The sequence below is a fragment of the Asparagus officinalis genome, chromosome 4 (assembly GCF_001876935.1).
Source record: "Asparagus officinalis chromosome 4, Aspof.V1, whole genome shotgun sequence".
In the NCBI taxonomy this organism is placed as follows: Eukaryota; Viridiplantae; Streptophyta; class Magnoliopsida; order Asparagales; family Asparagaceae; genus Asparagus; species Asparagus officinalis.
The window spans coordinates 76,992,827-77,005,603 of record NC_033797.1 but is presented as its reverse complement, the minus strand read 5'-3'; the positions used below and the strand labels follow the sequence as shown (position 1 = coordinate 77,005,603).

Here is a 12,777-nt window from a genome sequence, read left to right as displayed (position 1 = left end):
GTCGATTAGGTTCATGTGGATTGGATGGGGATGTTCATCGTCGCTCGTTAACACTGAACCGTTCGTGGAGACCTATAGGCAATTTTCGATGCCTACAGATACCCCCTCCAAAGTGTTCCTGACTCGTTTCTTTTATAGAAGAGGCTGGGATACTTTGGATGTGATTGGTCTAGCCTTCAGTCGGCATCAGGACCTGTAGTTAGCTTCAACTCTTGGCTCCTTCGATTTTCGGTCTATTCGATGCTTTGACGAATAGCCAAGGTTCTTCCGGCGCTGCGTTTATCGCGAAGTTCTTCCAGCGCTGCGTTTATCGCTTGGCCGTCGTCGGAGTCTCGAGTGTGCAGCTGATGAATTGAGTTTGGCTCGTGTCATTGAGTTGACTTTGAATTACCTCCGCCACATTGTGCTGGCTTAGGGTTTCGGATCCCCGTGTGTTGGCTTTTTGTCGCAACGCGTTGACCGGCGTTGACCTAGGGTTACGCGTTGACCGGCGTTGACCCTTAGGGTTTCGAATTGTCAAACGTTGACTTTTGTTACAACGCGTTGACTGGCGTTGACCTAGGGTTACGCGGTGACCGGCGTTGACCCTTAGGATTTTGGATCGTCGAACGTTGACTCTGATTGCAACGCATTGACTGGCGTTGACCTAGGGTTACGCGGTGACCGGCGTTGACCCTTAGGGTTTTGGATCGTCGAACGTTGACTCTGATTGCAACGCATTGACTGGCGTTGACCTAGGGTTACGCGGTGACCGGCGTTGACCGGCGTTGACCTAGGGTTACGCGGTGACCGGCGTTGACTCTAGGGTTTCGAATCGCCATTAACACAGTTTGTACTCGTACGTTTGCTGGAGTATTCACAGTTTAAGCTCTTAAGGTATTGGAGCATCGTGGTCTCGAATGTTGGGGCTGCAGGACCAACTATTAAAGCTGATTCATCTGCATGTGTGGATTTTATCCTGAATTTGTTGGGTGCTCAAGTCACGAGACCAACTAGTGGAGTTGATGCGTCAATGACTCGCAGTTATAGAATTTTTGGCAAATCCTCAGCCATCAACGGATTTGATTAGCCTTTACCGACTACCGTTTGAGTCGGGCTAGCATGCGGATTGTTTAAGTCCGTTCCGCATGTGACGTTGTGCTAAGAGAGTTAACGCTCTTAGTGCTACGATATTGAATACGTAGACTTCGTCTTTCTCACGGGAATAGACTACCCGGCGACGCGTGTTAGGCGTTGACTTTAGGATTTTTGGCTAATCCCCAGCCTTCAACGGATTTGATTAGCCTTTACCGACTACCGTTTGAGTCGGGCTAGCATGCGGATTGTTTAAGTCCGCTCCTATGTGACGTTTAAGCTAAAAGAGTTAACCCTTTTAGTGCTACGATATTGAATACGTAGACTTCGTCTTTCTCACGGGAATAGACTACCCGGCAACGCGTGTTAGGCGTTGACTTTAGGATTTTTGGCTAATCCCCAGCCTTCAACGGATTTGATTAGCCTTTACCGACTACCGTTTGAGTCGGGCTAGTATGCGGATTGTTTAAGTCCGCTCCCATGTAACGTTTAAGCTAAAAGAGTGAACCCCTTTAGTGCTACGATATTGAATACGTAGACTTCGTCTTTCTCACGGGAATAGACTACCCGGCAACGCGTGTTAGGCGCTGACTTATCCTTACTTAGGATTCAGGATAAAATTCCCCGTGCGTGTGAGGCACGGATTATGGTGTTATTAATAACAACCTGCCACAATGTTGAATATGTGGTCTTTTGTCCTTTTTACGGTCAAGGACTAACCGGCAATGCGTGTTAGACATAGGCTTTGGGATTTTTGGCAAACCCCCAGCCATCAACGGGTTTGATGTGCCTTTACCGATTACCGTTTGAATCGGGCTAGCATGTGAATTATTAAAACCCGTTTCACATGTAACGTTGTGCTAAGAGAATTACTTCCCTTAGACTTAATGCTATGATTTTGAATACATAGACTTCGTCTTTCTCACGGGAATAGACTACCCGGCAACGCGTGTTAGGCGTTGACTTATCCCTACTCAGGCTTCGGGATAAAATTCCCCGTGCATCGAGTGCCCGGATTTGACAATCGTGTCTTTTCTAAAAGCAAAGACAGATTGAGAAACGGGAGAGGAAGAATTTTATATTCTATCTCCCGGTGCTGAAGAGGAAGAATTTTATATTCTATCTACAGCTGGAAAGGGAACTTGAGGTGGGATCCCCCACCCCCAGAATCCGGAATGATGAACTGGGAGTGGGTTCTCCACTCCGAGCATCGGAAAGGTCCGAGGAGAGGAAGAATTTTATATTCTATCTCCCGGTGCTGAAGAGGAAGAATTTTATATTCTATCTACAGCTGGAAAGGAAACTCGAGGTGGGATCTCCACCCCCAGAATCCGGAAGGATGAAACTAAGAGTGGGATCTCCACTCCGAGAATCGTAACAATTCGGATAACCCTAACTGTCGGAAGGTTTGATTACCCGATTTGGAAGTGGACCTCTCGTTTATTGGGGGAATCGAGAGGAGATTTTGACTGTGGCCCTAACTGTACGAAGGTTTGACCCAGCAGGAGTTTGAGATGACCCTAACTGTCGGAAGGTTTGATCACTCGATTTGAAAGTGGACCTCTCGTTCATTGGAGGAATCGAGAAGGGATTTTGGCTTTGGCCCTAACTTTTATAGGTTTGACCAGAACGCAACTAGAGTGGAATACGGGTAGCAAAGAAAGTGCCAACTCGTATCATCACTCAAAGGGAGATTTTAACGCTAGGGACAGGAAGATGGCTGGCTGAGTAGACCGGGTTCAGGTCCGGCCCGGTCCCAAGCAAGGACCCAATAAATTTTTTTGGGCCGGGTCGGGTTGGCCCGGCCTGTGGTCCAATGGTCACAAATGTGTCTATTGGACCAGGCTGCCCGAGACGGCCCGAATCTGGCCCAGTCCTAACGGCCCGGTCCAGTTTGACCAAAATAGCCTATTTTTGGTCTTTTGACCAAAATACCCTAAAAACGATAAAAAAAAGCCCAAAATTTGAGGGTATTTTGATCATTTGGCTAGGAGGCTGCCTCTATAAATGGAGAGGGTTTTCATTTATTTTTCTCATCCAAAACTCATCTATTTCTCTCTAATACTCTTTTATACTCTCAAATATTTTCTTATTCTCGCTTTCTCTCTAATTCTCCAATCAAACGGCTTCCTCCTCCAATTATGAAGGGCAAGTTCCAACTCTCGATATTGAAATGAGTCCTACTCCAACTACACCTATTGCTACTCCTACCGATGTTGATCCCGAATCCGGTGGCGATGATCTCACACCTAGAGCTCCTAAAAGGTCGAGATCCGATGCGTGAATTTTTTTTTTTTTGGGAGTATCGGAGAGCAGTTTAACCTCTTATACCGGTCGGAGGATTGAGAAGCAGTTTATACTCATATACCCTTTGGAGTGTTGAGAAGCAGTTTATACTCATATACTTATCGGAGTCTTGAGAAGCAGGTTATACTCGTATACTCGTCGGAGTATAAGAAGCAGTTTATACTCTTATACTTATCGGAGTGGTAAGAAGCAGTTTATACTCTTATACTTATCGGAGTTGTAAGAAGCAGTTTATACTCTTATACTTATCGGAGTTATGCCGTTTTCAATTGGCTTACCCTAGCGTTATAGCGCCGGCTTCAACCAAGGTCTGGATGCTATTCTTGAGAGCAAAGCAGTCCTTTGTGGGATGGAGGATCCTTCTGTGGTACTCGCAGTACGTTGGATCCGCAGAATTGTCATCTTCCTCCTGATTCATGACGGGCGGGAGCTTGATTTTGTTGTTTTCGAGAAGGGTCTCGAAGATAGCTGGAACGTCTTCGTCTTTGAACGAGTACTCGTTTTGGAGCTCCTCGTCCGAATTCTCCTGTTGTTCCCAGGACTGCTGTTGCGACGTTTGATTATCGTCAATAACAGCTGCAGGTGCGTCCCCTTCATCATGAGGTGCGAGATTCGAATCCAGAGGGTCAACCATCAGTTGGCTCCTCTCGGCTTTCCGCCTTCTGATGAAGCGTTCGGCCTGTTCTCCTCGAGCCTTCAACTCTTTCCAGGTATTGAGCGGCTCTATTCCCATCACGTCCAAGATGTTAATGGACAAGTTGTTCTGACAAGTCTGCAAGAGGAATTCCTCCGTGACGGGATCCCTGCAGTTCATTGCCTGATTGCGGAAGCGTTTGATGAAGGTATCCACCGACTCTCCGCCTTTTTGTTTCTCGTCGAAGAGTGTCCTGATCGACACCTCGGTGTCATCATCGAAGAAATGGGCGAGAAACATGCCTTCCAAGTCCTCCCAGCTGTTGATGCTTCCGGGCTTGAGACGGCGGTACCAATCGAAGGCAGGCCCGCGAAGGGTGCCAACGAATGACCGAACCATCAAGGGTCCGTTGCCAGAGATCACCCCCAAGTGGGACTTGAAGTAGATCAGATGTTGAGTGGGCGAGCCCTTTCCGTTGAACGGCGTGAAGTTGATCAGGTTGAACTTCGCCGGATACGGGATCGAATCCCATTTTCTTGGGTAAGGACACGTAATACCGGTCTTTTTCACCTCTCGAGCAGATATCAGGGCGTCGATTTTTCTTTCGAGATCCCTCATCTTTTCGGCCTGATCTATATCCTGTTTTGGACAATTGTCGAGAGGAATGATACGGCCACCCCCAGTGTTGTCATCACTGGTGGGTCCACCCCCAGCGTTGTCATCACTGGTGGGTCCACCCCCAGCGTTGTTATTTTTAGTGGGACCACCCCCAGTATTCTTGGGTGGTGCGTCGGCCATGACGATTCTGTCCACTTCCGGATCGCTGTCAATTGCGGCGTTCTGGGTGCGACGGCTGGATTCCACTAGCTGATTTGACAAAGCTCGGATTCGTTGATCGTGCATTTGTCTCATCTCTTGCATAGCCACTTCCATTTCAAACTTGAAGATTTCCTTCTGCTTAGTCAGGGCCTCTTCAATGATTTTGGCTATCTGATCGGTGTTGGCCATGAACACCTCTCGAGCTTGCCCTATGCTAGACGTTGTATCGTCAGAAGCGAGCGCGGAATGAGAATCCGAGAACTCATCATCGGAATGGACTCCTTCATGGACCCCATGGTCATTGTTATATCCGACGGCTTCTAGCTGAAGCTGAGCTATTCCCAAATTGACCCTGCTTCCTAAAGAGAAATTAGGGTCGGAGTCACTTGAAATGATTGGAGATTTTCCCTTGTTGACCATGTTGATGGTAACTTCTAGGGGTTCATCATCCCGAGCAATCGATCCTCTTTCGAGCAATCGATCCTCTTTGGTGAGAACGCCTTGATTTGGGCTTTGTCGTTCCATCGGAGATTCTCTCGAATATCGAGACCCTCTGCGGAGCGGGATTCTCTCGAATATCGAGACCCTCTGCGGAGCGGTCTTGGGGCAGCTACATGTTGATAATACTGCCCTAATAAATTTGGTACACGGACAGTGAGAATCCGTTTCCTGGGTGTTTCTCTTTCGAGATTCATCCGCACCCCCAGCCCGATAGTACAACTCATCGACGTTGCGGTCGGAGTAACCTATCGGCTGCTCACATGGGTTCTCAGGTATAACGCGTTCGTTTGTCGGACGCGTTTTCTTCTGAGTGATCATTGCCTTGTTGGCTTTTACAGGAGTCTCACGTTTGGGGTCACACCTTTGTGAGGATGAAACCTTAACGGGCTCCTGATTTTTTGTGTGCATCGCCGAGCTGGTCGTTGCAGAAATCGATTTGTTAGGAGATCGTGTACGACCCCCAGTCTGGATGTTGGCTTGAAGCTCCTTCAATGATCCCCAGCTTTCCTTGACAAGCGCTTTTCCTCGATCCTCGGGTAGAGCACCGATACGATCCTTCGGAGGATTCTTGAACTTGGGGAAATCCGCGCTGCGGTGGGGCTTTTCCAGAGGTTCGGGATCTGAAATTGATGAAGGTTGGAGAGCAATATTACCTGCTTTTACCTCAGACGTTGTTTTGGCCTTCGGCATCCAAACTCGTTCGGATCTCGGCGATCTCTTAACGGCCTCTCCCTTTAGCATTTCTCGTGCTTTTTGGACCAGGGCTCGGGCATGCGCACGCAAGGCGCGGCGCTTCTGGATTCGCTCCTCAAGAGTAGAACGGGTTCTTTTGACATGAACCCATTTGTTTGTTTCTGCTTCGGAGGAGGGGCTGGTTGTTTGCCGTGGTTGCTCCTGGCGTTGCCTGGATTTTAGATCTACGTTATAGCGGATCCCATCCATCGGCTCCAAAGCCTCGGCCAGCTGCCGTCTTTGTCGTGCTCTCTTTGATATTGCTGGAGTATCTTCAGAAGCCATCTCCTCGGCGGAAGAGGAGTCCGGATCTGCGATCTTGACCACGTTGGACGACGCGGGTACGTCACGTGGTGCAAGTGCAGAGGCGGCAACGGGGTCTTGGATTTTTGAACCGAAGGACCTGCAATCATTTATGAAAGAGGTTACCTTTCTGTACCCGTTTGGAGAGGCGGATCTGGAGGAGGAGGAAGAGAGGCCTTCTTTGAACCGTTGTTGATCGAGCTCGTGTTCTTCATTCACCCCGATCTTGAGTGCTGGTTGCGTCACGACGGCGTCGGTTGCGATGCCGTTGGCTCCCACTGTGGTCGCCAGCTTGTTTGCGGAAAAAGTTGCTGTATTCATTGCTGCATTCATTACAACTTCAATCGTTACAATGAAATAAAAAGATAGCCTTTTTATAAGACCGGTACACAATGAAAACAAAAGAAATACAACTCTTTTCAAACAAACGCAAGATCTGTTTGTCATCTCTTGCTTGCGTGGGTCTTTTGCCTGTGACGGGGATGTTGATATCTTCTTAGTATTAACGCTAAAGGCTAATACTAAGGTTCGGACGGGTGATGAAGGCTCTGATCAAGACCTCTCCTCCTCTTGTTGAAGCACACGGGCACTCTTCACTGCAGCAGGGCTTCGCCAAGGCTCTCCAAAAATCCTCCCCCTCTGTCTCTAGCCTTGCTCCAAGACAAAAGAATTCCAGCCCCTTGAATGAGGACCCAAGGGGTCTATTTATAGGCCAAAAGGAGTGTGGGGGGTAGGTAGGGGGTGAGGACACCCCTAGGTGTCTCGGCCAGGCCGAGACACCCTTGGGGTGTCTCGGCCATATGGCCGAGACACCCTAGGGTGTCTCGGCTTGGCCGAGACACCCCTGGGGTGTCTAGGCTTTTCCTAGACACCCCCGGGGTATTTCGACACGCCGGGACTCCGTTTGAGGTGTTTTGTTGGTTTCCCTGTAGATTCTTCGTCCGGATTCGGATTTGAGTGATTCCGGGTGCGTTGGATGCTTGACGAAGAATTCGATCCGCTCTGGTGATTGGATTATCTGTAGAGTGGTCGAGGCGCGAGGGGCGTTGTCCTTTTTGTGAACAGTGCCGGGTTCCCGATTGGTCCGGGTCTTGGTTGTTCCGAAATCCTATCAGCTCACATAACTCGTCGATTCACTTCAATCGTTCGTCGACGTCGATTAGGCTCATGTGGATCGGAGAGTGACGTTCATCGTCGCTCTTTAACACTGAACCGTTTGTGGAGACCTATAGACAATTTTTGATGCCTACAAGCAAGAGAAAAAGCCTAATCTTGCCACGCGAGTTGTTTCACTTAGGATCAAAAAATTGCATGCGACTGTAGTTGTATCTAATTGAGGTACCTTGAATCAGCTGCGATCGTTTATTTCGGCGCAGCTAAAAGATTTCAGTAACAATGGTAGCCAGAAATATGACTCGATGCGGCCGATAGTTTATGCGGATTTCGACGAAAGTCGCAGTTGCCTCGAGTTGAGATGTCCCGAATCAGTTGCAGCTGTGTGTTAAAATGCACCTAATAAATACGGTCACAATTATAGTTTCAAAATGTCTCCAACCGCAGACATCAGTTACTTTCATAGATTTAAATGCAAGTCGCAGTTGCAACGAGCTGTAAACATGGTTTCAGTTCCGCTTGCTACTAATCCACAGCATAGACTGTAAAAATAACATGATATCCAAAGCGAAGACCAGAAATTAAAGGTTTAAATTGCAAAAGTTTTAAGTTGAACCAAAATAATCGGCACTTATATTGTACTTAAAGTTGCAGCAAATTAAACAGTCCTACAGCAGAACATACCCTCCTCACTTATTGTTCGGTCTGTTAATATTAATTATAATTAACAAATGCGGTGATTTGGCTTTATTGAGTGGATCAGTCAATTTTCTCTTAAAAAAGAAAAGGGCTTTGTTGTGGTCTGAGCTAAATGTAGTTTTAATCACAGAAAATAAAATGGCAAATGTTTGATTTGCTGCAGTTGGAGTTGCGGGTAGGGAGCTTCGACTGGGAGAATGAAGTAAAAAAGAGACCTTTTTGGGCCGCAAAAGGAGGACATTTGGATTTTTTATGTACGACTTGCATGTAGCTCTCATCACAATATACTTGGATTTTTGGTTTGTATTGGCTGGAGCTGCATGTACCTCCAGCTGTATTAGAAAGATGCTCCCGCATCAGTTACTTTTTTTTCATTTCTCTGTTTTATTGTTTCTTCCAACAATTTGCATAACATTTTTCAAATGTCACCCCAATTACATCAACGTAATTAGAGCTAGTGTTGCTTAGAAAAGTATTTAGAGCTAGCACGCTGCGTGTTATTGTGAAATCTCAACTCCCATTGATCATGATAGGATTTGATCTTCCCTTTTTTTTTTGTGAGAGAGAGAGAGAAATTGTTGCTCTAGCTCGGTCAATGACCTAATATTAGGCCTTTCAAATGAAGTTGAGAGGTGGCAACTGGACAACCTCTAAGACAACTGAGGCTAATTTCAACAGATTAGGAGTAGAGAAAACAGGAAGCCTACCAAATATCAAGACTGCAACCCCTCACCATCCCCATCCCCATCCCCATCCCTTCTTAACTCACCTATACATTGATTAGATTAATGAGTATGTCTTCATTCAAACAATAACTTTTTTCCCCCCAACTCATTATCATAAATACACCTACATTTCTATCTTGTGGTGTCCATATGTACTTCCATATGCTGTGTAAATTTATACTACTTTTTATCTTCATTCAAGATAATCACAGTGGTACGTTGAAATGATGAAACAACTGTGATTGAATAAGCGATGCCTGTTACCACTGTCACCACCATTACATACAAAATTTACACAAACCAGCATGAATAATTTTTTTTTTTACACACCAACCCTCCCTTTAGATGAAACAATGCCCACATTCTCCTTCATGATCTTAACAACCTCAGCCATCGACGGCCGGAGCGCCGGCTGCTCTGCAACGCACCTTGCCGCGAGCAGAGTCATCGCTAAAACCTCATCAACATCATACTCGTGTCCTAACTTTGGATCAACAAACTTCTTCATCTTGATCCTCTTGATCCTAATCTCTTCTCCCTCCGCTCCCATAACCGGAGCCATAACCGTCGTCAGAAGCCGCTCCTTCTCAGGATCAAAAGCCTCCATTCCTGTAATCAGCTCCATAATCAAAACCCCGAAGCTGTATACCTCGCTCTTCTTTGACATCGACCCTGTTCTCAAATAATGCGGATCAACATACCCCAAAGAACCCATCATCTGCTTCTCCGATCGAGTGATCGCAGCCGAGAACCCCATTTTAGCCGACCCGAAATCACAAATCTTCGGTTCGAGGTTTTCATCCAACAGAATGTTCGACGATTTGATGTCCCCGTGGATAATTTGAAGGCCACAGCCTTCGTGCAGGTAATCTAAAGCCAATGCTACATTGTAAAGAATAGTAATTCGTTTCGACCAAGGGAGAGGGATGACGCAGTTGAGAATGCGGTCGTGGAGAGTTCCGTTGGGGATGTATTCGAAGACGAGAATGTTTTGGTCTTTTTCGTCGGAGTAGGCGATGAGCTTGACGATGCTGGGGTGGTTTAGGCGGAGGACGATGTCGAGTTCTTGATGGAATGCACGGTGCACATTGAGGACTTTGACGGCGACGAAGGAGTAGCTTTTAAAGGGGACGAGGTGGACGGTGCTGAATCCTCCCTCGCCGATTATCGTCGAAGGGTTGAAGTTTGAGGTCAAGGCATCAACCTCTGATGATTTCAGTTTGATGATCGAGTTGGTTTTTGCAAGAGGGTTATCGAGAGGTTGATCGATATCAATAGGATTTTTGCATGTGTGGGATTTAAGATAGAGAATGGAGAGAAGAGAGAAGAGGAAGAGGATAATGGCTGCTGAAATGAGGAGAGCTACAGCCAAGGTTAAATCCATAGCTCCCTCTTCTTGGTTCTCTCTCTTCTAGATAGTAAATAGATCGAGTAGTTTGGAGGTTATTAATGGATGCTTTATGTTGTCGTTGTAGGTACTTGCTAAGTTTATATCAGTATAGAGAGTAGTTTGGATGTTATTAATGGAGGCTTCATGTTGTAGTTGTGGGCACGCGGTAAGTTTTTATCAATGAGAGAGGGTACAGTGTGCTGGATTAGTTGGAGAAGTGACTCGTAATTTGAAGTTTTACTTGCACTTAAATACCCTATAGTTTCCCCTACTTCGCATTTACATAGCCTCGTCACTTTTGTTTTTGGTAGCACTTGTGTACCCTAAAGTTTTAAAAACTTGCAATTATACGCCCGCATTTGTTTTGGCAGCACTAGCCGCCAATTTGGCGTTGCTTTTGTTAGGGTGATTCTGCTTATTTATTAATAAGCATCTATAATAGTGTTTAGTGAAAACGTTTTTGGCATGCTTATTGAAACCGTTTCTGTTTTTAAAAGGGGTCTTTTTTTGGCATGCTTATTGAAACTGTTTTTGTTTTTAAAAGGGTGCTTCTTTTAAAAGCACAATCTGCTTGTTTTTAGTTTACATATATACCTTTTATCTTTTAACAATGATCATTGAGCACGGTTCTACCAAGCACATTAACTGTTTTTTAAGCATATTTTGATATTTGGTTACTAATCATTTATTTTTAACAGCTTATATAAGTTTGCTTCTATAAGCTGCTTTATGAGAAACTTATTAAAAGTCCATCAATACCAAATTGGCCCTTATATACTCTAAAGTTTTAAAATATGCACTTAAATACCCTGTAGTTTTTAAAATGTGCACTTAAAATACCCTTAGTTATGTAAGTTTTAAAAACTTTAGGATATTTAAGTATCTGTCTTAAAAACATTAGGGATTTAAGTACATGTATTTAAAACGTTAAGATATGGAAGTGTTGCCAAAAACACATGAAGGTATATAAATGAAAGTTTAAAAAATTTATGGTATTTAAGTGCTGTCGAAAACAAGTGAGAGTATATAAATGCAACATAGGAGAAACTATAGGGTATTTAAGTGCACTTAAGCCTAATTTAAAGGGATGGTGAAATTGGTAAGAGGGTGAGAGTTTGAGTGAGGATCCGAATCCGAAATTAGAGGGAATCGTGATGCAGGTATAAGTTGTTGGATTGTTATCAACAAAGTTTTGATGTGTATCAATGATTGGATATGGGTGAGCATGGGAACTAGATTTTGCTGGACCAGTGTCTGATCTACTCGTGGTCAAATGAGCTACTTACGGATGCTGTCATGCTCTCAAAATGCACATCTTATTTTGAGATGCATGACAATGGCAACACGTGCACAAAGCACATACTAAGCTTTGCCGTGCACTTCCATATTACAATAAGTTTCATTTTAAAAGAAACTTTATTGACAAATAGAGAAGTCTCAGAGCAAAACTACATCATAACAAGTTCACTCTAATGAGTCAAAAGACTCTTATTATATATGCATAGTAGCAAGACACGTATAACTTTAACTTTCAGCATCCAAACACCCTAAAAGATCATTCTCATGTTGCAAAGCTCTGAGATACAGATAGAGCTATCTAACTTTCATTTGAAAAAGATTGAAAAACAACGGGGTGAGTTTACACTCAGTGAGTAGAAAATTTATCATTAGCGGATCAGATAAGTTAAAGAATTTATCAATACTAAAATTTAAATAAGCTGTCGAAAAAAAAAACGATTAAGAAACACATAATATTTTGAATAAGAGGAATTTCCAAGAATAGATGTGATATTACAAAATGAATATTCACAAATTATAAAACAATACAAATGAACGCTAAATACTTTTAAAATCATAAGTATCCATCTAAATCCACACATGCAAAACTTCCTCAGTTATCACACTAAGGCTACGAAAATTATAGCCCAGTAGCATAGGAATGCGTATCAAATCACTATAAGCCAACCCGGGGACAGAATGTACCTAACACTATCATAGGTTGTCCGAAGGCCACTTCACTTTTGCCAAAAAGACCACTTTTAACACTGGTCGGTACATTCAATACCATATGGTAGGCTTAAACATATCACTTCACTCCATAGCGGACTTCTGAGAATTTTTAACATTTAAAACACTTTACTTTTCACTAAAGGTATCACTCGTAATTTTCACTGGTATGAAAAGCAATATAAATGCTTAAACATTTTTTTAAACCTTCCTCATATCAATTTTATGAAAGTAGAATATTCTGAAAGTACCATAGGAAGGAGGAGGGCGGGGGGGGGGGGTAAATAGGGTATTTGCTAATCTAATCCGATTTTAATGTCAAATTAAAACTTACTAACAATATCCTAGCAACATGATGTATAACAAGTTATATGCAAGGATATACAAGAGATAATATGCTATATAAACAATGAGACGATAAAAGAATACGCCAAAACAAACGCCAACACAAGGAAATGATCACGGAGTTTGGT

The 12,777-nt window shown here is 44.3% G+C and overlaps 1 protein-coding gene across 1 annotated transcript; it reads right to left on the bottom strand.

The window, feature by feature from the left end:
* On the bottom strand, nucleotides 9,230-10,291 carry LOC109838955 (probable receptor-like protein kinase At4g10390). The gene has a single exon (XM_020407387.1). The coding sequence runs from the start codon at nucleotides 10,289-10,291 to the stop codon at nucleotides 9,230-9,232; it is 1,062 nt and encodes a 353-aa protein (XP_020262976.1).

What these genes read in the sequence shown, in the direction of transcription:
- LOC109838955 (XM_020407387.1), bottom strand. Translation starts at nt 10,291, where the DNA reads ATGGATTTAACCTTGGCTGTAGCTCTCCTCATTTCAGCAGCCATTATC.